The 27830-nt window shown below is 43.6% G+C and overlaps 1 protein-coding gene across 2 annotated transcripts; it reads left to right on the top strand.

The window, feature by feature from the left end:
• Window positions 1–938: 938 nt before the first annotated feature.
• Window positions 939–27145, top strand: CHMP4B (charged multivesicular body protein 4B). Of its 2 annotated transcripts, XM_050907083.1 has the most exons (6): window positions 939–1267; window positions 21574–21751; window positions 22510–22624; window positions 23191–23321; window positions 25637–25680; window positions 26331–27145. In XM_050907083.1, exons 1-6 carry the CDS (start codon window positions 1072–1074, stop codon window positions 26396–26398), a joined length of 732 nt encoding a protein of 243 aa, XP_050763040.1. In that variant the 5' UTR covers window positions 939–1071; the 3' UTR covers window positions 26399–27145. The 2 variants fall into 2 exon arrangements, with proteins under 2 accessions (XP_050763040.1, XP_050763041.1); XM_050907084.1 differs by lacking the exon at window positions 25637–25680 and having other exon boundaries at window positions 942–1267; window positions 23191–23317.
• The last annotated feature ends 685 nt before the right edge of the window (window positions 27146–27830 follow it).

Genomic DNA, 27830 nt, shown 5'->3' with positions numbered 1-27830 from the left:
AATGCTTGATTTTGTCAAGTTGGCAAGTTGAGAAAGGGAAGTTTAAAAAAAAGGACATTTCACCCACGTTATCTCGACACCTCAGTGGGCTGTGCACAAGCGGCAGAGTTTGAGGGATACCCGAAGGGTCATAACCGACAGCAGCGTGCCATTACTTGCTGTGTGGCCTAGCACTAGAGGAGGTGACGACTTTCCAGGGTTCGCACCCAGGCCCGCTCACGGCTCTGGCGGCGCGACGGCTGCAGCGGGCGGGCTCCCGCGTTACGTCCTTCAGCCGTGGCCCCGCGTCCCCTCTTTCTTCCCCGCCACCGGCCCGCGCCGTGTCCCAGCCTTCGGTCGCGGTTTCAGCTCCACCTTCCCCATCTGTTCGCGCTCCTTCCGCGCTTCCCCGCCCGACCCAGCACACGCGGCCCGAAGCCCCCGTGGGCCGGGGTCCCGCCCCGGGCGGAGCCCTGGGAAGGCCCGGGGGGAAGGCAGAGGTGGCGGCCGCCCGGCAGGCCGCGGCCCGAGCACGCCGCGCTCCCCAGCTCCCGCCTTCGCCCGCTCCCGCCGCTCGGCCCGGAGGGAGCGCGGCGGCCGCGCCCGCTCCTCCTCCCCCGCGAGTCACCGTCCCGCCGACGTCACCGGGCCCCTGACGTCAGCGCGTCCCGTGACGCCGCTTCCAGGTTCCACTCGGGAGACCGCACCTCCCCGCCCTTCCCGTCGTACCCCGCGCCTCGCCCCGGCCGCGACTACACCTCCCAGCAGCCCCCTCGAGCGGTTGCCGCCTGCCGGCGCGGCGCGGCGCCGCGGGGCACGCCGGGAGCCGTATGCGGCGCGGGGGCGGCCAGCGGCGGGGCGGAGGTGGGGCGGGGCGGGGCGGCGGGCTGAGGCGGGCGGGGTGCGCGGGGTGCGGGGAGTCCTGCGAGCGAGCGGCGGCGGCGGCGGCCTGGGCTGGGCTGGCGGACTGACGGTCGGTCGGACGGTCTGTGAGGAGGGCACGGAGTGAGGGGAGCGGGTACCGGTGCTCCACGGCCGTCCTCGCCGCCCCCGCCTCACACCGCGGCCTCGGCGGCCCGGCCCGGCGCAGCCATGTCGGGGCTCCTGGGGAAGCTGTTCGGGACGGGCGCCGGCGGGAAGGGCGCCGGGAAGGGCCCGTCGCCGCAGGAGGCGATCCAGCGGCTCCGCGACACGGAGGAGATGCTCAGCAAGAAGCAGGAGTTCCTGGAGAAGAAGATCGAGCAGGAGCTGGCGGCCGCCCGCAAGCACGGCACCAAGAACAAGCGCGGTGAGCGGCCGGGTCGGGGGAGGCCGGGCTGGGCCGGGCCGGGCCGGGCCGCCCCTTCCCCTGGCAACAGGTCGGCCGGGCCCGGCTGCCCGGGAGCGGGGAGGGCCGGGGCGGCCTGTTGGGTTGCTAGCTGTGCTCTGTGTATAGCACAGACATATACGTGTAGCTGTATTTTATAGCTTATTGCCTTTATTTTATAGCGTGCTGCCTGGGAGCTGCGGCAGCCCTCTTTCCAGGGCCTGCCGCCCTTCCCCGGCGAGGTTTATACTGGAGCAGGCTTTCCCCCACTCGGGAAGGGCAGCCTTTATCTCGTGGAGCTGTGTAATGTGGGTGCCGCGTCACTCCTGCGTGATAACGATGTCATGGTGTTGCTCGTCTCTTTTGTGCGCGGTTCGCTTTCTGTTCTGTGTGCGCGTCAGCTTAGGGAGAACTTAGGAAAATACTGCGAAGCAGAAGCTGGGGTGTTGCTGGTTGCTTACGGGAGTAGCTGGAAAAGCAGTGCATCAACATGGAATACAGCCTTGCTTTACTATGTTGTTGTTTTTTCTTCTAACAAACAAAACTCTTTTCCAAACCACTCAAATTGAGGATTTGGCTAAATGTATTTTTATTGTTGTCAAGGTATCCTAAAGCTATAGGTGGCTTATAAATGGATATTAGAAATTGGTGTTCCCCGGGTGGAACTCGGCCTTCCTGGGGAGGTCTAGTTATGTATTTGCAAGCAGTGCTTGATACACACTAATGGTCTGTCAGCCTGAAGATAAGTGGGTTGTCAGCTTATGTATTTTGGTGCTCTGATGAGCTTCTTGCTTGTTTTACAATGGTCATTAAAAGCGGCATTTTCAGGAAAGCGTATTTAGATTTTTGTGTTGATGTTGCCCTTTTTGTGCTGGGTTACGGCAGAACGGCAGGGTTTGAAGCGGGAAGTGCGGCTCTCTGTGGCACCGAGCTGCTAACACACAACTGTTGGCCAAGTAGCAAGGGTTAATTTACAGTAATTACCCATAACAGTTTCTGCTTCATACGCCTCCTTTAGTCAGCATTTCAAGCCTCCTTTCAAACTTCAGAACAGCGTGCTACATCAGGGCTTCTCACTTGCCCTGTGTTTGAGCAATAGTGCGAATGGAGCAAGCTCACGAGTGCTTGCTGGGTTTGTAGGCAGCGGCAGCGTGGCAGAGGCCTCACTTGCTGCCCCAGGTGTCTTCTGAGGGACCTCAACAGAGCCTGACTTCAGGCTTAACTAAGTTAGTTTCTAAATCAAATTTATTGCAACAGTTTTAATAAGTCTGAGTTTCTTGTGCAGTTTTTGGCCCAGTTTGGTAATGAGCTTAAAAGGAGAACTAAAATACATCTCTTTCTAGCCTTCCTCTTCTGCAGTTCTACATCCTCTGTCTTACACTGGTCCTTGTTTAACGTCTCCTAAACTTCTCCTTCTGCTGCTGGTTATTCAGGTCTTTTATCTTGCTCTGCTGTAATGTCACCTCTCTCCATGCCTTTCTGTGCATGCTGCTCATCAGTGTGCTCTGGAGCACTCTGCGTGGTAGAGGGATTAAGTTTCTTCAGAGGTGGAGCAAGGAGAAAAACCTGCCCATTCACTAGCGGAATTCTGGGTCAGACTAATTGAGGTCTCACAGAAGGACAGGATCCTGATGAGTAATTAAGGAGCTGTGAAAAGGAGAAAGGCTATGGATGGTTTTCTGGTGGAAAACAAAACCTCTTTTTTCCAGACCACTTCTGAAACTAAGAGGCCAACTTTTATTATTGGGCTGCTAGGAAAGACAGCTGGTTATCTGCTAGCTTGCTGGGAAGTGAGTTCTCCTCAGGACAGGCTAAGGGACTGCTCATTTATTCCGGGTTCAAGATGTCAGTCATCAGTTGAGCTGTAACAAACTGCATTTTTTTTATATGCAGTTGTTTGAATTTTTCCCTCTCTGACTTCAGGCTGTTTTATAATCCAGAAATCAGGTAATTTTGATACAAAGTCACTTACATCCATAGTTTAAGTGGAAATAAAAATACATTGGTTTTATATGTGGAAGTCTGTCTTTTTAATGGAAATACTTTGATATAGTTGAAATGTTTTAAGTATAGCTGAACAAAAGCTAGTTAACTAGAGGTATTTTTTTTAAAGTATTGGATCAACTTTTAAAAAATACAACCTGAAGAATCCTTAAGCTTTCTTAGTTCTCCAAGACTTAAGCATTTTACTCTGGAGATTTCTGTATATCCCTGCTATTCAGAGACATGTACTGTGGATGGTGCATATGTGTAATGCTCAGCTGGACAGTTGTGCTGACATTAATAGAAGCTGCTGTGGTAAAGCCAGCAGAAGAATATATGTGTCTGCAGCAGTGGGGCAGGGAGCTTACCTGAAAGCTTAAAGCCACCTTGGAAAACCTGGAATGATATTTTTCTTTTCTCAGAGGAAAGATGGGCGTCTGGCACACTTCGGGTAACAAAAGGAAACGTTCTCTGCCCTCCAGCACACTGTGCGATTGTTCGGGTGCCAAGTGAGCGGGGTTTCTAAAGGCTCATTGACTAATTCCTACAGCACTTCTGGAGTCTAACAAAAGCACAGAAACTTATAGGCCTTCTGGTTCCTGTGCCTGCCCCAAGCACATGCAGGTTTTTATTAATTTATGAACTTATTATACGTATATATTTTTCATAATCTGCGTTTGGGATATCCAGGCTGTATAACCAGACAACTCCTCATGAAATTCTGAAGTTAAAATGAGTAACTATCTGGTATGAATTTCCTTAGTCTGTGTTGTTTCTTGGCGTGGGAGGCTTTTAACTTTTTATTAAAAGTTCCTTTTTTCAGGGTCTTTCTGTTCTTTTCTGGCTGCACAGACACGGCAATTTCATGATCACCATGCCTTCTGAAGGAACTCAAGTCATTGTAATAAGTAGTAATTTTTTTTTTTTTTTTTGCTTTCACTCTACCAATTCCTTCTCGTTAGTCCACAATATCAAAATAGCTCCTGGGGGAGGGAGAGGGCAACAGTCTCAAAGTGTTAGATTGGTGTGAAGGCATCTATGCCACTTCTAGAGTGTGTTAGGGAGACCAGCGGTTATGGCTTTAATGTGCATGTCACTTTTTGTCCATGGGATGAAAAACTGCCAAGGAGAAGATTGATCATCTTTAGAAGGGTTTCTTGAAAAGATGCAAGTTAATATTCCCTCTTCTGGGAAGAACTTGGGTTATGATTGTGTTTTGTTTTGTGGTCCCATGGAAATGTTCAGCCTATTCTTTTGAAAACAGTGCATTCTGGTGTTTATCTTTTTTTTTTTCTTTCTTTCTTTCCTCAAGGGAGCTTCAACACCTTTGCTCTAGCTCATGGGTAGTGGACTTACTCCTCTCAGTGAAGTTAATGGAAGTAACAGTAGTACAGCATAGTTTGAACACCAGTCAGCCAGTATCTTACTGGATTTTAAGTCTGTCCTGAAAATAAATTTTGCTTTAACAAAAGAAGTGCGCAGCTGTGAGTTTGATGGTTTGGAAGTACTGTGCTGCTGCTGCATCCTTTTATTCCGCTCTAGTTTGTCAGTATGACGTTGTTTCATCAAATCTGGGATATTTTATCAGGCACTCAAACTTCATGAAACAAAGCAAACTGCTAGATCTTGCCAAAGGTTATGAAGTTCTGGGGCTCAGTATTCAGTTTCAGCATAGCTCAAGCTGATCTTAATCACTGCTGCTCCGGTTTTACTCCTTTCCTTGTGGCCGTTGCCTGGTCACACAAAGCCAAGCTGCCAGAGAAGTAGCACGCACACACAAAGAAGCAACGGGTTAATTCCTTGATCTCTGACTACTATGGGTATAACGATTCCAGAATCTGTTTCTCATGGAAACCCAAAGGTCAAGTTATGTCTCAATGTGAAGATTACAGTAGGGAGAGAAACGTGACGCTGTCCTAGGGTGCCACTTTTATAAGTAGTCCACTCTAGAGTTTAGATCCAGGGTGAATCAATGCAGTTACGTTCCTGCCCGCCACTAGATTTTACCTTTTTGTTCATGAATACTAAGTCCACAAACACCGGAATGGGTGAAAAGCTAGTATGGTGCCAATATGCAGTAAATATATTCAGGCTTTAGCAGGAGACTGACATTTCATGGATTTTCTATCAACTCTGATTTCTGTTAGCTAGTGGTTTTTCTTCTCTGATGTCAAAGTTTCTCTTTCACTGTAAAAAAAATATAACGCTGTTTTTTTTCAGCACTGGTGACTGGGTACACAAAATGGATGCAAAACCACTCCTAGATTCCTGCTGTATAATTCAGGCTTTTCCTGGAAAGAGAACGCTTCTATTCTCCACCCCACACCAAAAACAAACAAACGAGAAAGTTGGGTGTAGGCTGAAGCCAAAAGTCATGATTTTATGCCCATCTCTGGCTCGCAATAGATCACAGTGCTGCCACAGGTAAGTCAGTTCAGCTAGCTGATCTGATGGAAAATTAACTGTTTACCATCCCCCTACCTTTTTTTAATCTGTCACATCAGTCTGCTGATCTGATTTGCCTGTTGCTGGAGGGTTACTGTGTCTGGCACCGGAGAGGAGACAGAACGGCCCCCTTCAGTAGCAGCTTAGTTAACCTGGCTGAAACGTACCACTGGTACGTGGTGGTGTGGCTGTGGAGCTGGCACCGGCCGATCTCGAGTGATGTGGCTGCCAGAAGCGGTAGTGCCTTGTCCCGCCTGTTTCTCTTGTGCTGGTGTTAGCATTTGTGTGGGCAGTGCATGAGTTGGATTAGTTTGCTGATCCAGCCAAAACCTAACTCTTTAAAAAAAAAAAAAAAAAAAAAAAATTGTTTTCTGCACTTAACCACACAACTGCTAGAGCTGGCAGGAGACAGAGGCAGGAATGTGACTGGAAGGAGGAGCGCAATTCTGCCTCTCCTGGCAACAGTCCCCTGCTTGGTCAGCTTAGAGGTACTAATTGTGATAAAATCTGAGGGTGACATGCAATCTCCCAGCAAGGGGGCCTGCTGATCATTAATTAAAAAATGGAAGCATGCCTGCATGATGGCGTGGACGTTTTTGTTTAGAAGTTTGAGTCGTGCAAAATGTTGCAATGATCTGGAATTCAAGGACGAGAAAGCTGCAACCTCAGGCCTGGGTATGGGCAAAGACTCAAATGACCTCTGACCGTGTATATAAGGTCTTAGACAGTAATGCGTTGCTTGCGAACATGTTTTTAAGGTCCTGCTTGACATTTGGCAAGAGAAGTGATCTCTGCTCCCGGAATCAAATAACATGAACCTGGTTTTGTTTCCATGAGTCATAAGATGCTGATGTAGGGGAAGCAGGAGTCCTATAGCAAACACTGCCCAGCCCTTCTTGTAGTACTTCAGTCTGCCTTTTCTGTGTTTTAAGTCATAGTCTAATGTAATATGCATCTTTGCATTCCAGGTGCTTAACTGTAAACCACCGCTTCAATGCAAGAGTACTGATAGCAGTGCTGGCCTGAGTCCTTCATCTCCCCTGAGATTAATGAGTTGAGCGTTAACCACTTGGCTTGGGAAAAGTGTGATAATTACCCTTTTTAAATAGGTGTTTAAAAACAAGAGGGAACCTCTAGTTTGTTAACAGAGGCTTTTGGAGACAAATTGCTGTAGGATAGAACGGTTTGGGAGGAATGGGGGCATTCACAAACACCTTTTAAAACAGCTTTAAAAAGTGGCATAAATAAAAACAAAAACCTTGTGGTTCTGCCAGATGTGCTTTGGTAACTATTTGATGCAATACATCCTTCCTCTGTTCCTGTTCTCTGTCAAGCCCTGTCAGAAGGGAAACCTGGCATGTGTGCAGCCACTGACTGTTTTTATAACTTTTTCTCTCCAAATGTATTGGATGCTGGATTCTAGTATCTCATTAAGCTCCAGGCCCGGTTACTGAATCCTGCTTAGGGGCTCCTACTGCTAGTTCAAAACTGTAATTTGCAGGTGATGCAAATTGTTAATTTGGTTTAACCCTCTTTTACTTGCTCAGACTTGTGCAGAAAACTGCCAGGTTGTTTCTCTCTGGCAGAATTTGTGCTTAGTTGTGCAATGTTTATCTGGACCGGGATGTTGTTGGGCTTTGCGCTTGTATCATTCAGGCCTCTCTGTCAATTCCTTCTTGCTTGTTCTGACTGGATTCTGGTAAGAATCATGTGCTTGTACTTGAACATTATCTGGGCCGTGCAGCAGGATCCCAGCTGGACCTCCTGGGACGCTGGGGATGGCCAGGCGCTGAGCGCTCAGGTACGCTCCGTGGTGCAATCTACAGTGCTGCTCGGCAGACAGGTCAGTGTAGGAAAGGTGCTGTATTGGGGCTTGGAATTAAAAGCGGTCGCTACTTGTTACCTGGCAAATCTTGGTGCTTCCAGGCCTGAAGTGATGGTGAAGGACATGGCCTTCTAAGCCGAAACCAGGACAGTCGGGCTCATGCAGACTGTGTTGCCCGTACTGCTGGACTGAGTGGACACCCTTGCAAGAGGTCCGCCGCAGCTGTGCGTGTCCATGTGCCTCTGTGTCTCCTTTTCTGGTAGCCCAGCCTGTCCTGCCTGCACACGGTGGGCCTTCTGCCTGCACGCGGTGCTCTGCGTTGCTCCTGGGCACTGGTACTTGCTGGGGGGAGCAGCAGGCTGGGGGATGCACTGCTGGCACTTGCTGAGTCTAGCTGGGAAAAGACCACTGTGATTTTGGCAGCTTTTTGCTCTCCCCTGTGAAATCCCCATCTGTTTTGGAAAAAAACAAAGCTGTTAATATTGCCCTTTCTGTTTTTGGAGTAGTATGTTGCTTGTTCCAGAGACTTTGCATGGGATGTGGTGTGAGTGAGGAGGATGTGGCCTGACCTGCAGCCAGTGAGGCTCTGAAAGGGGTGTGTGGTGTGTGTGTAAAGTAAAATCTTGCTGTTTACTCACGCCACTTAAAAATGGATGATTGCAAAACTAAAAGTTGGAGCAGCTCTCATGCTTTAATGTGCTTTCCATGAAGTTTTCAGCCAGGCGTCCAGCAAATGAAGTGCCTGAAACGGAAAGGATGCAGTTGGAGAATCCTAAATAGGCCATGCATCAGATGTTGATAGACCTTTGCCTTTCCCTCAGACAACACAAGGCTGCAGCTCATAGCTTATGATAAGGAGGTTAGTTCTGCGTGTAATCATCCTGGTTGAGTCTTTGAGCAGAAGCGGTGTTACAGTTGCTGAAGATGTTGGCAGATGCAGGCAGGTCCGCTGGCAAGGATGCGGCCAGGTTGCAGGTGAGGAACCTGGGGGCACTGTGGACCTTCCTAGGGGCCAGTACCGAGGGCAGTGAAATGGCCACAGTGACCTCTCGCTGGTGGGAACACGGGAGAGCAGAAGTTTCCCCCTTGGTGAAGCTCAGTGCCTGGCTGGAGCAAAGGCAATAATAATTCTGCCTGTGATGTCCTTGTAGTTGGAAGCCCAGTTGGAAAAGGTCTGCTATGGCTTCCTGTGCATCCATTGTTTAAATGAAGCCTTGCCAATAACCATTTTTATAGGGGCTAATACAAGTATAGAGTAATTATACAGACAGCTGTTGTCTTGCAACTCTCAACTGATTGGCAGCAAATGATGGAAGTTTGGGGTTGTCCAAATAACCAGGATAGCCATCTCTTGCACACACTGGGATGTGCATGTTGATCCTTGTGTGCAGCAAGCGAGGGCTGAGCTCAGTACAGACTTTCATGACTGCTCCCTTCCCATTTCTGAGCTTCTGCACCAGCCTATGCTCCTGCAGTCAGCTGTTTCCCCAGCTCCTTGCCCTCCCCCAGATAAGGGGAGCCAAGTCAGCAAGTGTATCGGTACAACTGATAGTCCATCCTGGACTGTGCTATTCCTGCTTGCAGGATCATATCTGGAGCAATAACCAGATAGTACCACCTTCCACTGCAAATGCTTTCCAGACAGCAATTGCTTCAACACAGAATACAAGATTAACAGGTCTCTGTCCCCCAGTCGCTCATCCAGCAGGTCTGACCTGTTGAAGTCAAGGGTTGATTTAGGCACAAGGTAAACCAAGAGACTTGGTAATGCGGCCACCATCCTGCTGGCACAAATCCCTTGAAGTTAACCTGAAGGTGACTGTTTGTGAATTTGGCTGTGTAGCTGCATCTTGAGCTCGTTTGGATACCTGCTGCCAGGTTACTCCATGCATGCAAAGACTTGCAACATCTTTCACTCTAAAACCTGTCTTTTTGGAGTCCCCCTTTCTGATAAGGCTGTCATCGGCCATGCTGGCTGTTTAACTAATGTGGTGGTGTGTTAAGTGTTACCAAACATCCGTATTGTATGTGCTCTTCATAGCTTGGCAGGAGCTCACTCAGGTTTAAGGATGTCATGTTTACTTCCAGGTGACTGCACAGAGGTTGCTCGGATGTAGTGTAACTGAAAAGAAACATAAATGTCAGGGTGACAGGAACATCAACCAATGATATTCAGAAATGTGCAGGTGATTTTTGTTAGTTATGAAATAAAACAGGTTGATATAAAGCAAACTTCATAGTGGGCTAACTAGGAACTGTGCACAATCATTACATCTCCCCTGAAGGTGGTACCTTAATAAAATGTCTTGACAGCATCCCTGTGGTGGGCTCAGCACATGCAGTGTTCTGGGAGGAAACTGAGTTGTAGAAAGCGTCTTCTGGTAAGTGCTTCCCTGGCAGCACCGTCAGCTTGTGATGTGAGGGCTGCAGTAACAGTGCTTATTGCTAAACCTGGCTCCTGGAGCTGATCGCTGCCTAAGAGTATGGGATTGCCATTAAAAAATGCAATGCAGTTCTGGCCTCGAGTGGTGTACTGACGTGTTGCCAGTTAAGTGTTTGGACGTTGATTCAAGAAGTACAGGCTTTTTTTTTTTTTTTTAATAAATATGTTTTGTCTTATTTGCTTTATAACTTTCGGGTTTCTAAAGGTTTGTGTTTCCAACTTTTCCCCCTTAGTCATTAGTGTTGGAATCTAAGCATTTGTGAAAAATTCATTTTTCACATCTCAAAATAGTGTAACTCCACCAAATGAGATGTTAAGAGAAATGCTAAATATTATGACAGCCTCAACGAAATTCTTAGACTTGGCAACGCTCTAATAATAATTGCCCAAAGCTGGAAAATGCATGATAGATTACCCAGGCAGCCACTTGTTTCATTCCCCAGGAAGAGAAGGTCTCAAAATGGGCCACTTAAGGGTAGGGTCTTCTGAGTTTTGTGACCTAATCACAAAAATATTGTTAAGCATAGGGAATTTGGTTGTTTGGTTTTTTTCCCTGTGAGAAAAGAACATTTTGAGATAGTTAAGAAGAGCTACTTCTGTTGTTGTAAAGCCGAACCTCTACCTGATGCATTTCTGGCAGGCATTCAGAGGAAGATTATAGTTTTTCAGTGGAATTCTCGTTAACAATGTATCTTCAGCAATGACAAAATAAAGAAGAAAAGCCATAAAGACTATTTGCGGGCTGTGAGAATCCCAAGGAGTCCTTAAGAAACATACTTTTCTCATCCTAAAAGTTTAAACTTTTGTTGAATTCTGAAAAATTATCTCCTTTTATATACATATGAAATTCTGATGTGAAATAAGGTGCAGATTTTTAACAGCAAAGTTATTGGGCAGTTTAAAAGGGTAGAGGAGGATAATTTACCCCAGCAGCCTTAGGAAATACCTAGTTTTATTTGGAAAGAAGAAATGTGTTTTGGGTAAACCAGTTTTGGAGATGCCTTGCAATCCCCTGCCATCATCCAATGACATGCAGGACTGCAAGAAGTGAAACACTGAAAACTGGGAAATGCGGTATATGCTTTTCTTCCAGAGGGTGGATCAGATTTAATGTAATGGTTTGAAGCATTAGGCCTAGATGATCTTGGCTGGTCCGGCGTTTCTTAGGCTCATTCCAGCTCTTGGGTGGAAGAAACGCATTGGCTGCTTCTCTGTAATTGGGATCTCTCTTTCCTGGTTTTCTCATTTGGGCTTCAAATCTCACTGTAGTTGACATTTTTTCCTTTTTTTTGGACAAAACTGTCCCAGACTCACCTAGAGATTATTTTACAGAGGATTATTGACCAGAGGATTGTTGCTTTGATGTTCAAGGGCCAGAGGAATCAACTTCCAAGGCTGAAGGCTTGCTTGCTTCTTTTCTGGACTGTCCACCTCTGTTGCCTGAAGAAGGCCAGGCCAGGAGGAGGTTACTCAGCTTGCCGGTTCTACATCCACAAGTGCAATATGTTTCCATCTGTAACTTTCAGCCTGAGCAAATTACTCGCTGTTTCAGGAATAAATAGCACTCTAATCATGGATTCTGACCTTCGGAAACACACTTTCTGCACTCCATATGAAAATGACTGCTTGTGACTAATTTGTAATAAGGGAGCATGACAAGGAAGTGCGTTACGCTTCAAGTATAGCTGCCTTCCGTCTCGGCTATGGGATGTGGAACAACATCAACAATTGCTAGTGCAAACATTGAGTCGGTGCTGATCAGAGCACTGAGCAGTGCTGCAGTCAGTGACTGTGTGAAGGTGGCGGTTACTATTTTGTTTGGGTATTGCGTGTATCAAAGCTCTGATTGCTGTGGTACAGGACGCTTTTTTCTTTATCTTTTTTTTCCGCCTTTGTGTGTTTATAGATTTTTAGACCAGGAGTGCTTATTGTTTAGTTTAATCTCTTGTGCAATAGACTAAATGTTTTGGCACTGCTTCGCTCAAGAGGAAGTTGTAATCTTGTGTTTTAAATGCAGATAGGACAGAAACCTTCTTGTATTCTCTGCCTGGGTTTGGATGCTCTATTGGAGTAGTTTTAATCAGTCGTTTCATCTCTGAGCTGGGAATAGTTGCCTGCCTTTGAGGATGGGGTTTGGGAACGTTATTAGATGTTTAGTAGACAGACACAGAAAAGTAAGTGGGTGACCAAGACTGAACTCTGCTCACGGTTCCCTGCTAAAAGCGCAGCATCTCCTGAAAGAAAGGCACAGGAGGCTGCTGCAAGCACTTGCAAGCTGCTCTCTGGGAGCCATGCTGGAGACATTAGGCCCTGGCATCAGGGGGGAAATGTGTGATAATGACTTCAGACATTCAGCATAAAGTAACTTTTAGACTTGTATGTATCCTCTAGACATCATAGATCTTGGTAGGTGATCCTCATGGGAAAGGAAGTCATGCTGCTTTGCACTGTCTTGGCCTTGGAGTTGATGTGAATTTATTTTTAACCATGCTTTGGTACCTCTGTCTCCCAACCACTTTCACACCATGATGCTTAAAATCAAACCTGACTTCTTGGACCTCTGACATTTTGTGCTGTGCCATCAACTTGGCTCAGTGTAGCTGGATATTTAATGGAAAGCCAGTTAGGAATATGCTTATGTATCAGCTTAGCAGCCAGGCTTGCTCTCTTCCTCTTCGGGCCCTTGTACGAGGCCTGTATGTTACTGTCTCTGAAAGGCTTTACGTTTCTTGTCACGTAGAGAAATCTCACTAACGTGCAGGATGTGGGCAAGGCTCTGCTGGAGCACAGGAAGGGGAGGAAGTATTTCCAGAACTGGAAACGGCACCAAAACAAAAATGCTCAGGCAGAAGCTTGCAGGACAAGAGTGCTCTCTAGCTGTTATATCCAGACTAGTTACATGGTTTTGGAAATACCCTGAAAGGTTTTGGAAACACCCTGAAAAGATCAGACCTCTAGGACCCTGAATAGAGAATTTAGAGTCACTGGCTTCTGCATCTTGTAAGACTCACCTGGCCTGGGACAACCATTCCTTGGTATGTGCTGCAGATCTGTTGTGGCAAGATATTGCCCGGACGCTTTTATACTGGGTTTGGTTTGAACCAACACGAGCATTCTTCAGCTGGTTAACAGTTTCTTGAGCTGGCAAATCCCTGCAGAAAGATTTTTATTCAAGGCTAAACTCAGTGGTGTGAAAGAAGTTTGGTAAGACTGTAGTAGGATTTATATCTACCTTTTTATCTGCTTGTAGCATTAGAGGATACTTTGTGAATTGCTTTAAATTACCTTTTCACTTCTTAGGAATTTTTTTGAGATCTTGTGGGCAGTTTGCTAATTCTCAGTAGAATGAGAGATGAGCAGTTGCTGCCTAGGATTAAGCTACTCTACTGCAGACTGTACTGCAGGCAAGGCAGCCAATTGCTTCTTACACCTTCTGGTGCCTCTTGTTTATCCCATTTCAAGGACGGCAAGGATGGTGTTTGTGATTAAATTTGCTGCTGAAGCAAGTGCCAGGAAGATAGAATGGTATTTTCAGAAGCAGCAAAAATAATGACACTCCTTTCTGTTGAGCAAATTATGGATGGATACACAATATAATGTGTGAGACAGTTGCCCAGTATTAAGTTGATTATCTCAATTGTCTCTAGTGTCTGGGCTTTCTGCTAGAGGGGCCCAGAGACCGCCATTTGGGAAGCTCCTCTGCAGCTATCTTGCACTATTTATTTTGGCGTGGCTGACATGTGGTGTACGTTATTTTTGAGGCTGCTGTGGAACTTTTTCATCCCATATTAATACAGCTGATGTCCTTTTGCAGTGGTATCTCTGCTGCTGCCTTTTCTTCTGTCGTTTGCCAGAGAGAATGTAAGAATTAGATGTGAAATTAAGTTATTTTTTTCCCCTCAATTGGAGTAATCAGAGCTATTAACCCATGTGTCGTCTTCTGGATGAGAAGCCTTTCTATTTTAGGTCTCTGTGGTTTTTAGCAGATTTTTGCAGAGGCAGGAGTTGGATAGGCAGGAAACGTGTGCGTTGTGAGCCACCAGTGGGGACAAATTCTCTGGGTTCACAAACGCGTGGACCTTGGTACAAGTGTGTTTTTGAATTCAGTGAAACTCTTGAATTATATTCCCAGTTGTTCCCAGCGCTCTTTGAAGTAACTGATCCTCCTGCTCCTCTCAAGTTGAGACGTGGTTTTGCTAGAAAAATTTGGAGTTGCAAGTATGTAGAAAAAGAAGTCTTAAGTTCTTCCTTGTTTTTATCTACTAATCTGTACTTTTCTACTAATGATATTTAAAAGCATTAATTCAATAGAATTGTTGTATGCATAAATATCCTATTAACACTACTTGTCCTGCAAGGGTATAAGGAGTACTTATTTGCAGGAGGGCTGTTGATTTTTAACGAAATCGGTGACGCGTTCAGTCGATTTTTCCTCTCTGAATGCGGTACTATGTAGTAAAATTGTATTTTTATTATCCTGCTAACTTCCTGTCACAGTGAACATTTTTCTTATTTCACTAACAAACTGCTGTAAATATTGCAAGGAAAATCTTAAGACTTACAACAGCTCTGTTAATAATTTGCTTATATACAGGTTGAAATACTTTAAAAATACATTATATTCTTACAGATAGCATTTCTTGGGAACAAAGTGAAATTATTTGGGCGAGCAGTCATGCTTTTCAGACTGTGAGTGCTGACAGAAGAGGATAGTCTGGCTGAATGACTCGACTCTTTTCACTTTTGAGTGTTCATTAGTCAGAAGGAGTAGTGACTGAAAACCGTAACACGAGTTCCTGCTTATCAGTTGTGTTGGAGGGCTGGGTGCTGCTGTGGTAGGCATAATAATGAAACCCTTGGCTTCTTGTTATTCACCGTGGTCAAACGGTAAGTGTAAAACTTCTGCTGGAATTTCTAGGGGAGTCTATCACAGAAATTCGAATAAATAGGAAGCTGAAAATAGTATTTTGCAGTTCATCAATTGAAGACTGTAAATAAATAAAAGACACCCCCAAACAAACCCAAAATAGTGGAAGGAATAGCTTGTTATGTATTAGAAAGTTTGAGTTCTTAAAAAGGCTGTAAAATGTTCTTCGAATGTACTTTTATACATGTTTTTATGTTCAAGTAATTGAAGCAGTCAGTCCAGATCTAACTGCTTTTGGCTCAGCTGCTGTTTTACTGGACTTGCCCTCCTCTCTGGCAGCTGATGTTTTCTTTGTGAGAATTTCTGTGTAAAAAGGAACTGCAGGGATTAGAGACTGATGCTCATTAACACTGAGACATTTTATATTACTTTGCCAATGGAAAAGAGGTCATAAACTATTTATGTCAATTTTAACTGGTCAGAGTTCTGTGGTGAAATCTTTATGAATAAAAATTGGTTCCAACGTCCCAGTCGTAGCTGATAATAAAGACAATGAGTATATCAAAATGTCATATGGAGAAGATCGTTTTGAGCCTGCTCACCGTCTCCTAATGGATGGCAGGAGTCACCCAGTTAGTTTTAAATGTATTACCTTTAATTTAATTGTAATAAGATATATAAACTGCTTTTTCCCCAGTGCATACTTCTTTATGTATTCTGCTGAAAGCTTACTAAAATTCAAATAAAGTACAACTAAGTTTTGTTATCTGCTGGGTTTTTTTAGAGGATAGTTTAAGTGCATCCAATTCATAATGCACATTGGACTTACAAGCTAAAACACACACTGTGCCTGTTAGGAATAAGGTATGGGTTGTAAAGGTTGTCTAAAATACTGAGTGTTTATTGGCAGGTTCTTGCTGCCGTCTTGTGAAAACTAACTTCCCGTGTAATGATCAATTATTTTTTGCTGTCATTGGGTCTGCATTGATTCATTAAGTGAAAGTTATCTTAAATGTTAAACTTCTTTTTTAATAGTAAACTCTAAGTCTACGAACAGTTTTCTCTTCTCGCATCAATATATCTAATCCGTCGCTGTTTAGCAGGTTGGGAGGGTAATCTGTCAGTTTGTTGTAAAGTGGTTCAGCAATTACTGTCTTTTCCTCATGTGCAACCTGTGGGAGGTTTGAGCTAAAAAAAAAAAAAAAATCCCCTCCTAAACCAGCCAGTGATTTGAACTGGTACTACTGTTTTTATATGCAATAGGGATATTTCAAGAGTAAGTTAACCCCCACCCAAAGGCAGGATGCTGTGGGAAGAGAAACCTTTGGTGTTAGTGAGCGACTTCACTGGAGCGTCACTTCTCACTGAGCTCATGGGACACTGAGCGCTGATCGGGGACACCGCCTGTCATTTTTCTGTACCTGCCTCTGCGTCCTTCATTGCAAGTCCCATGCCTAGGAGCTGGGGAGGTTTTTATACAGAGCGGTTTCCTTCAGCTCTGTGCAAGAGTAGTGCCATGCCCAGTGATCCTGCAAGAGCTGCGCCTTGCCCTGTAGTCACCGCCTGCAACACACCCGACTTACCAGCTGTGCTCAAGTAATTAGTAACATGTAGAGATCATAGTCGGGATCTTTCTGTGCTTTATTCCGTATAAAGGCAGATATTTCCATAAGAAATACACAGCCACAACATGCTGAGAGCAAGCATCAGTCCTTATTTGTTTCGAGCCTCTGAATGTCAGGCACTTTGCAGAAGCTGCTGTGAGAGTCTGGTCCAGTAATGTTGTATAGCTTTTTACTCTTAAGGTAAGGAATTGTCGCACTGTTGTAAAACTTAGGTCAGCTGTTTCTAGGAAAATGTGCTGGTGATCTCTCTAGCAACAGGTTCTGGGTCATGAGCGAACTCTGTCTGACTAGGCTAGAGAATAAATGCTTTAAACTTAATATATGGTTACAGGTCCTGCTGAAGCAGTTCCACAGCAATTAAAGCTGGGTATTAAATTATGTTGCCTGCCTGTGTAATTACTATCTTGGAAGTAGTAAAGGCATAATGAGGGGTGTGGATCCTGAGGACTGCCTCTTTCATGGCTGCCTAATGTGATAGCAGTCTTCATGAGGAGCAAAGATGGGCCGTGTTACACTTTGACTTCAAATGCACATCCGTTTCTTGCATGTGTATAATGCTAGAGGACATATTTGTAGCCTACTGTCTCTGTTTCATATTTATTTCAAATTCTGGGAACTGATCGTTTTTTTTGTTGTTTTTTTTTTTGAGAAAGCCAATGTCATTCCATTCAGATTAAGTATTTATAGCTTTGACTTCAATGAAAACTTAATAAAAATGTATTACTCTGGCAGTACATAAGATTTCAGTAGGTATTTATGCAGATGGTAAAGACTTTTGCAGGAAAAAAGCAGCACAACTGCTAATCAGTTTTCAGAAATGAACGCTTAAATAGGAGAGTAGAGATAAAGTAGCTGTAGATCAGAACAGAATCACCTCCTTGGATCTATACCTCTGTCAGGTAGCACCACTCTGTAAAGTATGTAAAGAATGACAGCAACATATGGAAACTTTGCAGCCCTGTTATTTGTGCTAGCAAAGACTGTTGCTGGTCCTGCATTTGAAACATTTGTGGCACTTCCCCCTTGCCTGTGCCCACTTGGGTAAGCCCCTTCGGCCCTGTGCAGAGGTCGGCATGGCTCCCATTTTTGCCTCCAGATGGATCCTTACTCTAGAAATTCCTTGTGAGCTCTGAGCTGTGGGTATTGATGTGGTGTGCTTGTCCAGAAATATCTGAAAATTGGGAAATCAGTCCTGAGACATGAAAAAACCGACTTAACTGTAATGGTCTTAACCAAACAAACATGATTTTAAGTATTTCTCTGAAAGAAAATGCATTTTTATTAACTTTTTTATAAAATTAGATGCAGAGAAATGGTCACTCGGTGATCTGTTTTCCAGCCGAGACAAATACTGATTAGCAAGGTCTGCACCAGCTCCTAGCAGTCTGCACCACCCTGTGTAGAGGCAGGCATGTGGGAACGCGGCACAGAGCATCGTTCTCCGAGTTGTGTTTGTGTCTGGATGCAGGCGCCTGGGAGCATCCATGAAAGGGGCACAGTGAAAGGACTGCGCTGCTAATTGCAACAAGGAGAATCCTGACTGTAAAGTGTGAATCCTCTTGTGTGGGGGGAGGAATACGGGAAATGAATTCCCAAAACTTGCATGATGAAGTGAATGCTAGTGACCTAAACTAAGTTGGAATTTTCTTAACTTCTCAGCTTAATAAAATCTTCTGGTTATAAACAAGGACTTTACGTTAAAAGATAGTTAAGCAAGGAAACACAGATGAAAATAAATTGCAGGAAGTTGTGATCATCTAATTTGAGGCACTGAATACCTTGTTCTACATTCCTTAGTGCTTCTAGCTGCAAAAAAATGCAATCTCTTGTGTAATATTTTCTTCATTGCATAAACTCATTTATCACTTTGATGTTAATCGACCTATGCTAAATATTTATGCTGAACTGTCCAGATACAGAAGCTTATGCGTGGCTCTGTGTTTATTGCTGGGGCTGTATATCAGTCCTTGTTCCTTTTAGGCTACTGAAACAGGCATTTCTACCAGTTGGTCTTCAAGTTGGCACTGTGGCCATGGGAAGCTTTGTCCTTGCATTGGCTTTACGGAGGAGAGGGGGAAATATAAATATCTTCATTGGCCACTTTTGGTCTGAAGGAGTTGGAAACGTTTCTAGAAAATACCACAGATCCATTTTAAGTTTTCACTTGAAACAAGGCAAGTTTTAAAATAAGTGTGTTTATATTCCTGCTCCTAGGCAGGGGTCTGTGTGCCAGGCTTTTGACCGTAGCAGATCTGAGCATGGTCGGTGCTTGGCTGAGAGACCAGCAGGAACTCGAGGAGGTTCAGCAGGAACTCGGCAGGTAGCAGTGCTGCAGCCTGCACCCGGGTGGGAGATGTGTGCTGTCTTCCAGGCCTTGTGGGGGGATCCCTGCTCAGTTCTGCAAGCTAGAAGATTATGTACCATGCTTTTGTAAAAGCGGGAGCCTTGATCTGTATATACAAGTGAGAAATTAATCAAGGAAAGGATTTTTAAAACAGGGTGAAGGCTGGGGCATGCAGTTCTGGTACACTGAACTGGCGTGCGTGGGAACGGGAGGGATAGGGTTACCCAACAGTCCTGATAAAAACTCCTGATCACAAGCTGTTTTACAATGATGCTTGTAATGTTTGGTGTCTCAGCAGCTTGTTTTAGAAGTACATAAGCATGAAACATGGATAAAGTGTAGCTATTCTCAGAGAAAGCTATAGTGGGGAACTGTACATAAATTGTAGTACTTTACTTGGGTTTGTATAATGGTTATAAAATCTGTGGTTTTGCCAATAATTCTCCATGGTGCACAAAATCCTCAATAAAGAATGTCCTATCACTGTCTGACACTTCCCCAGCATCTGTCGCTATATAAACACAGCCTATTAACAGTTTTATCTTTTTCGAGTAAGAAAACTTTATATATCCGTAATTAAACCATTAGCACAAAATTAACCAGACTAAATATACCAGTAATGTATTGCTCATCACTTTATGATCTGGCATAAAGCTGGAATGTTTCAGATGATATTTGTGTTGTGCTTGATTCTGCAGAGCAAACAATGTCCTTTGTGTTACACGAAAACCCAGTCCTGTTCCCACTCCTGGCAAATGAGAATGGATGTTGGACTGGCCCCAAAATAGTGGGGAGATTTACTGGTCGTTGGAATGAAAGTCAGTGAAGGGGCTTGTTTTGGGTCTTTGGCTTCTGTTGGAACAGTCGAGGTGACCTGTGCTTTTCTGTTTTTCATCACTTCTACTAAATCAACTTGTGCTACTTTGGGTGCTTGGCAACCTTAGCTGTATATTCACAAGGTACTTTTTTATTCTGTAATACATTAGTGTAATTTGAAAGTAATCAAATACAGCATTTTCATAACCAATTGTAGAACTGAAGGTGTATGTAGGGCATGTGGATACTAGGGCATTCTCTTGAAAGACTGTCAGGCTTCTCAAGATGGCATCTGACAAAATACGCAGGGTACCTGCAGGCTTAATCCGCTTTTAGGAGAGGAGCTACTTCGTGTGTGTTGCAGAAATGTACTCGTCATGTCACAAAGTTATCATCCCTGTAGTAGGGGAGATAAGGGAAGCTGTCTGCTGTTGGGATTTCCTACTCCTTGTTTTCTGCTCCCTTCCAAAAAATCTGCAAAATAACGTCTTTTAGAGATTTAAAGATTTAAAGCCTTTATTTGCCACCATTCCTGGTGCATGTGACTGAGCTGTTGGGAGGTCCAGGATGTTGATATTTAGCAGAACTGATCCTATATCATGTTAACTGTTTTCTGCTATGAGTCTCACAGAGATTAGAGCACTGAAGAAACGAAGTGTGCGCATGGCTGAGTTCAGAAATGAAGAGTAAGGCTGTTAGGACAGCAGCTTGTGTCCAAGCTGACTTTTTAAAGTACATGAGTGTATTATATGACCAAGACTGTCATGCAGCGGACAAGTCTGTTCATATCAGGAGGGGAAGTAGAAATGCCATGAAGGGAAGCTGTACTCATGTCTTACTCCGTGTGATACTTGGTGTTTGTTCATCAGCTGGCAGTGCTCAGTGCTTGGTAGGTCTTGCCAACACTACAGCTCCTACCAAAACTTTTAGCCACATACAGGCAAGATTGTATGTAAATCTAGGTTGTGTTCACTGTCAGCGTTTCGGAGATGAATGTGCACCAGTCTGTTGTCTGTCTGGGTGTCTCGGGAAGAGCTAGCTGTTGACTGTTGTCGCCCGCTGGATGCATACCTGTCTGGCTGGGGTGGAGCTGAGCATTGCAGAAGGAGCTGGAGAAGCCTAGCTGTGCAGCGAGTAGGACCAGTCCTCCCACACTGGGTGATCTCCGTGGGTGCGGAGCTCTGTGTTGGTGCTGTCATGGGTGGGCTCCTCTTGCAAGAGTAGGCATTTTACAAGTGCTTATGAGCAGCAAATTGCTCAAACCCATTTAAGTGATGGCATCTCTCTTCTCTTGTCTATCAGTAGAGACTGTTGTGTGGACAGTACCTTGTACTAGGAGTAATATGAAATGTGCACAAAGTTTGCTTATATGTAAATATTTCTATGTATGTACAAATATGTGTATTTCACAGCATTAAGTAGCAAAGCTGAAGAAACATTTGTCTTGCATTGTATTTGAATGAGCTGCTTCTCCCAGCAACTGCACAGGAGTTCAGCTGGCTGGTGGGGACCTGTAGCAGCATCGTAACCTCATCTGACAGGAGCTACACCAACAACTGTGCCTTGATGTATTGGGGGTGATGGTGAACAAAGATGTTTTTAAGTGGATCAGCTTGCATATTGAAGCCTGCTCTTTGTTGTAGCGTAGTCTCTGGTCTATGGTGTGTTACGAGTGACTGGACTACTGATCCTTGAGTTGCTTCTTGGCTTGCATCCTTCGTGTGACAGGCGATGGACAGTAGGCATCTGGCCACCTTTAAACAATTTTGTTGAAGGAGGCAAACACAAGGGTTAGGCAACATAGCTTATCTAGGAAGAAAAGTGGACAACAAACAATAGAACATGCTAAATATTTCTCTGTAGTGAGTGGCATTTGGTACAAAATGTGAATGGCTGTTTCGGGCATAAATCTCACAAATCCTACCCTTTTCTTTGTTCAGCTGCTCTTCAGGCCCTAAAGCGTAAGAAAAGGTACGAGAAGCAGCTTGCACAGATAGATGGCACGTTATCAACAATTGAATTTCAGAGGGAAGCCCTTGAGAATGCCAACACTAACACTGAAGTGCTTAAGAATATGGGTTTTGCTGCTAAAGCTATGAAAGCTGCTCATGACAACATGTAAGTTATTCCCTTCTGCATCTTTCCGTAGGACCTTTAGTTTGTCATTTGTTTGATCTGCTAAATGCTAGGTGTTTCATAGCCAAAGGTAGAGCTAGAGTAGCAAAATCTTCTTTTAAAAGGCTCTAACTTAAATTAAACCAAAATACTAGATACATTTTCATATTGAACAAAATGTGCAAGTGTCAATGCTTACTCAGTTTGCCACCATTTTATACGGCGCAAAGCCGCTGCCTTTGTCCAAACAAAGGCTAGCACCAGTGTAGTCTAAAGCAAATGGGAGGGTGCACCAGTTACAGATCCACCTAGTAGCAGCAAGAATTTTAAGCCTCAAGGGGAGACTTAAACTTCTTTCTGTTCAGTGGAGTTTATGCCTGTAGCAATAATTAAAGGTAAACTGCATTATGGGAATGTTGTACTTGCTCCAAAAGCAAATACTGTAGATGTAATGTAATAATGCTGGATCAGGGAACAGAGCAAATTATTATCAATACCAGTAATGCAGACAAAACCTCTTCATATGAAGTCTCTGTATATAACTGCTGTGAGCTAAGCTTTTAGGGAAAAGTAAGAAATACATGCATAATTTTGTTGAGACCGGGGGGATAAAATTCAGACTTGCATGCAAAATATATTTTGGGAAAGGACCTTGTAAATGTCACCATGGTGTGGCATTTCTACAAAAACCAAGAAATACAGTCTTAAGTGTTGATTGGGAAAGTGCCTGATTATATTGACCTCTTTCCTTTCTTTTACAGGGATATTGATAAAGTAGATGAATTAATGCAGGACATTGCAGAACAGCAAGAGCTGGCAGATGAGATTTCAACAGCCATCTCAAAGCCAGTAGGATTTGGGGAAGAATTTGATGAGGTATGCTTTAGATTTCCCTCTGTTTATATCATAGGATCATAGAATCATTTGCGTTGGAAAAGACCCTTAAGGTCATTGAGTCCAACTGTTAACCTAACACTACCAAGTCCACAACTAAACCTTGTCCCTAAGCACCACATCTACATGTTTAAATACCTCCAGGGATGCTGACTCATACGAGATCTTTCTTTTAAGATCTGCATATTGCATGTGTCTAGGTGTAGTACTAGGGTATAAAAATCTCTCCTAGAACTTGTTAATAGCTGTTCCTACCAGTGCTGTGACCCTGACTTTGTGCTGAGAATGGTCTGGATGGCCTGATCTGAGAATGTTTGGGCTTAGATTTCTTCTCTTCACTGCATTCCCCACCTTCCTTACCCTCCAAGAGGTCATGTACAGGAATTCACATGAAGAAATCAGACTCCTCATCTCCTCAGTTTGCTCTGATCCTATGCGTTTAAGCTATTTTCTTTAATAATATGGCCAGCTAAATCTACTTGCTAATAAATATAACTTAAAGTTTCTTCTTTTTTTTTTTTTTTTTCCCCCCTCCTTTAAAAACGTAGGATGAACTCATGGCAGAACTAGAGGAACTAGAACAAGAAGAACTAGACAAAAACTTGCTGGAAATAAGTGGTCCCGAGACAGTACCACTACCAAATGTGCCCTCAATATCAATACCGTCAAAGCCAGGTACGTATGGACCTTTACCGGAAACATCTTGGACTGTTAACAGGTATGCTTATTTAACTGCCAGCTCCTCAGATTTGAGAGATCTAGCTGCAGGCAACACAGACGTTTTGCGTGAAATTGCTTCATGAATCACAAATTACATCTAGTGCCGTTTTTCTGTGGAGGTAACCTGCCTTTCATAAGAACCACGAAAATTAATAGCTATCGCAGGAACAGTTATTATCTATTCTAGCGCTACCAGTTTATCTACAGCGTGGATGACGCTCAGGGTAGAGTGGAGATGTGGAGAAGGGAAGCCTTCTACCAGTTGCTGCTGGCCCAACAGGGAAGTAATCTTGACAAACATGCCAAGGCTATAAAAGGGAGTGGAGAGTAAATTAGCTCTTGGAATTAGTCCCAAGCTGGTTCAGATTCCCACACTGAATGATGCTTCCTTGCTGCTGCTTTGTTTTTTAATTTGATCCCTGCTTTTCTGGCTTTTGGGAGGAACTAACCTCAGAGTCCCCTCTGTGGGGACAGCTGTTGCCTCCTCTGAGGTTTGCATGTACTCAGGCCAGACAGTACCAAACTTAGGGTCATCCCAGACTTAGAGCACGTGTATCTAGGAAATTTTAGTTAGTGTGATGATTTTATGTGGAGAACGGGCAAGAAATATTCGTATTTACACAGACAGTTCAAAGCTGCTGTTAAATCTGAACTCATCACTGCTATGAACTAGAAGTGATACCTCATGAAATATAGTTGAGTGCAATACCTCTGGCATGCATTAATGGGATATGAAGCTTTACTAGCCTATTCTGCTGAATCTGCCTTAATGTATTATGAATAAGTTGTAGACTTTGCAGCTCTATTTCGTGTGCTTACTTGGGAAAAAAAGGTCCAAAAAACTAGTGGATGGAAATAGTCCCAGTTGGTCAGTGTATCTATAATTATCTTGCTGCCTTTCCAGGCTTAAAAGGACCTGGGAAGCAGCAGGCACTGCCAAACAACAAGATTCTGCTTTAGGTGACATGCTATGAAGTTTGCTCCTTGTGCGTTACAGTTCTTTTATTTTGACATAATTGATTTTGTGTTTTTTCTAGTTCTGTTTTGCTAGGCAGAATTGCTGACAAGTGTTGATGAGAGGGGAGTGAGTTATATCAAAATATCTTAAATCTGAGACTTTATCTAGATTCAGATCCAACAGCAGGAGAACTAGATTAAATAAACGTGTGCATTACCTTTTTATTTCCTAGCTGGTTTAATGAGGTTTGTTCTCTAAATATTCTTTGGGTATGGACATTAAAACATACTGACTTGAACCCAAATATACTTTTTGCATTATATTACGTAGTAGTGACTACTACGTAAGTAGGCATTGTAATTGTGCACGTATTTAACTATGCAGCATAAGACTTATGTAGACATAGCACTTCCTAAAATAAAAATAATAAAAGTTATGAACGTTTTTGTAGTAAAAACTATGAGTATAAAACGCAGTGTTTTATAGGATTTATGTTAAGCTGCTTTTGGATGGAAATTAAAATTCCATTAATGTATTTAAATGGCATGCTACTTTTTACTTAAACAAAACTGCCTCCAAGACTGGCATTTGGGAAACCTTGGGATTCTGGGGCAGTGGGGTGTGGGGATTTTGTGTGGTTTTTTCTTTTAACCTAAATTGTTTTTCACTTAAAATTGACTTAATATACACTGGGATTAAAAGTTTACTTCTGGTCATCATGGGTCGGACTTTCAAAGGGACTACTTTACCTAACAACGCAGGTACATGCTTAATGTGTCTTTTGTAAATAAGTAACGTGTCTTCTGCGGTGGAGCTGACTCTGTTACCTCCTTTTTATTCATCGAATGGAAAATGATCGTGAGCTTTCCTGCTTTTCCAGTTCTCAGGAGCTGACTGGATTTTGACTTAATCAGTCTGAATGAGAAGTTTTTTGCTGTTGCCTGTCAGCTAAGTGGATGTCAGAAGAAATTCAGGCAAAAGCTGTTTTTGTTGAATGGAGATTGGAAGAGCTTAATATAGAAAAACAAATTCCAAACTTGTACAAATGATAGGTCTTGAGTTTGACTTGAAGCTGACTCAGTTCTCTCTTACGTAAATGTTTCATTTGGAATGACACAAGCCATTTTGAGTATGAATTATTTGACTCTTTTTTTTTTTTTTCCCCCCCTTTGAAGCAAAAACACTGTCTGAGGAAATGACATCTTTTTTTGGTACTTTCCAAAGTTATTGCAGCTATTTCTGGGTTAAAACCTTTTTGCTGAGTTAATGGTTTTCATCTCCAGAAACTGGACTTGTCACATTATGACAAATAGCAGCATTTGCTCCCCTGGAAGGACCAAAACTGCTAACAAGGCAGCATGTAGCCTGCTGCTTAACATCCACATCCAACCAGCTACTAGTGAGTGCGGCAAGAGGAGGGGAGTCGCACGTACCCAGTGCTAGTTAGCTCTTCAGCCCCTTGAAGAGCTTGAACTGACACAAGAGTTGGAGGTCTCCAAATTCTGTAGCTGGCTAGACCAAAACACAGTAGCCTCATTTGTTGCACTTTGAGGAGTTTAATGATGGAATAAGGAATTTATTTTTTATGGGGGAGAGACTGCAATACTGGAGACATCAGACGAATTTCTGTAAGAAACTATGTCTTTCTGAGAGGGGCTGAGAAGCCGAAGGCTCAGGGTCTTCTGCTTGGAGGCTTGGTGATTATGGAAAATGACAGACGCCGCTGGTGCACACATCTTAACCTTCATGCACGTTTGCATTCTTCCCATGTGAGCTATTGTCTTTTTCCACTTAAAGTGGTAATATCAGAAAGTTTAGCCCATGCCGACTTTTTCAGAAGGCACCTTTCACTTCAGTTCAAAAAGGTCTTGTGTATTTTTTCCCCTCTACTGGCATTTGGTGCTTCATTTATTGGTTAGGTCAGTGGCACAGAGGCTTCTTTCCTGCAAAGAATCGAGACGGGGTTCTGTCAAGATTCCCACTCATTTGTTTTCTTTTAATATTTTGCAGCCAAGAAGAAAGAGGAAGAAGAGGATGATGACATGAAAGAGCTGGAAGCTTGGGCAGGAACCATGTAATCACAGCAGTAACTGGCTGGAAAAAGACTTTGATTACCTATTCTGGGTGCAAATGTGTTGTGTTGAGGAGAAAGCATAAGCAAAATGTCTTTATCTTTAATTTTAACCCAAAGCAGTGGGAACTGCATTGCTGTTTTCTGCATAGCATGGTCTGCGCAAAGAAAAGAAAGGGGAGCAGGGGGAATTGCCTGCAGTTTATACGGTTGAATTTCTGTAAACAAGTATTTGCAAAATCAAACATTCAGCTTTTGGACTGTGCTACTGCCACTGCTGGATCTTCATCTTCAAAGTTTGGGCCGTATTGAATTGAAATAAGCTGAAAAACACTCTGTAATTTTAAGTCAGTTTAAGTGTGTCTAGAAGTCTTGTAAGGCATTTAAAAAACAGGAAAAGTCGTAAGCCACCATTGGCTTCTTATTGTGTTTAGGTGCAAGAATGCTTTAGGTTTTTAGTTCTTTGCAAGTTATATTTATATCCCTGGACTGATGTGTGGCCAGCCTTGTGTTTGTCACCGCAACAACGTAGTCACTATTCCCATTTTAATTGGTGATAATGATTTGCAATTGACAAATGCTATCTTGGAAGTAGGGACGATTTAAATTTCAGTTGTACATTTTTCTACATAGCACTACAATGTTTATGGCTTTTTTGTGATAATTGATAACCCATTCAGATACATGCACACAATTATTTTAATTAAGAAACTACTATGGATTGCACTGTATTAAATATCTTGATTAATTTTCATCTGCGGCTACTGTTGTCAATTCTTTGTGATGTTTAAGTAATCTGGCTATAATTTACATGCAGTTTGGCCTCTTATATACACTCTTTAAAGCTAGCTGAACTTTGGTTGTATGACTATAGCTTAGTTGTATAAAACTACGGTCTTAGGTGAGCAAAATTGCCAGAGGGCTGCTATAGCTGTTTTCTTATTGTAATAATATTCTGGTCCACCATGTCAAAATCCCCACACTAAGGAGAAGTCAAAGCTGAATTAATAGTAGAAGCAACAGGTTTAGGGACAGAGCTGGGAGCCTTGGCTTTATATTTTTTGTCATAGAAATGATATCTGTTGTGCACTGTGCCAACAAATGTTGTATTTTAAAGCAGTAGTATTATAGGAGTTATGGGTGAGCATCTCAAGTGCAGTGAATTGTCTTAATAGAAGTGTTCAGGTGTAGCTGGGAGAGGGAAAAAAAAAAAAATCCCATAAGCACCATTAATGCTTTTAAGGTTACTGCTGTGGAAGCTCAGAAACTGTAAGTGACAGAGGCACCACCTGGCAACCCAGCTCTTTCCTGGGTTGTGGTTTCTTTCCTGTTCAGTTAACCAATTGCCTTAACTAAAGGAAGAACCTAGTCTGCACAGCAAGAAGAAAATGCAATAATGAGTGTGTCATGATTCCTGTTTGCTTTTAGGCAGACAGCTA

The sequence above is a fragment of the Gymnogyps californianus genome, chromosome 17, assembly GCF_018139145.2.
Source record: "Gymnogyps californianus isolate 813 chromosome 17, ASM1813914v2, whole genome shotgun sequence".
In the NCBI taxonomy this organism is placed as follows: Eukaryota; Metazoa; Chordata; class Aves; order Accipitriformes; family Cathartidae; genus Gymnogyps; species Gymnogyps californianus.
The sequence above is the reverse complement of the archived record's forward strand: the minus strand, read 5'-3'. Positions and strand labels throughout refer to the sequence as shown.

What these genes read in the sequence shown, in the direction of transcription:
- CHMP4B (XM_050907083.1), top strand. Translation starts at nt 1,072, where the DNA reads ATGTCGGGGCTCCTGGGGAAGCTGTTCGGGACGGGCGCCGGCGGGAAG. An exon ending in AAAGCTGCTCATGACAACAT is followed by an intron (nt 21,752 to 22,509) that starts GTAAGTTATTCC and finishes TTTCTTTTACAG; the next exon opens with GGATATTGATAAAGTAGATG. An exon ending in TTGGGGAAGAATTTGATGAG is followed by an intron (nt 22,625 to 23,190) that starts GTATGCTTTAGA and finishes TTAAAAACGTAG; the next exon opens with GATGAACTCATGGCAGAACT.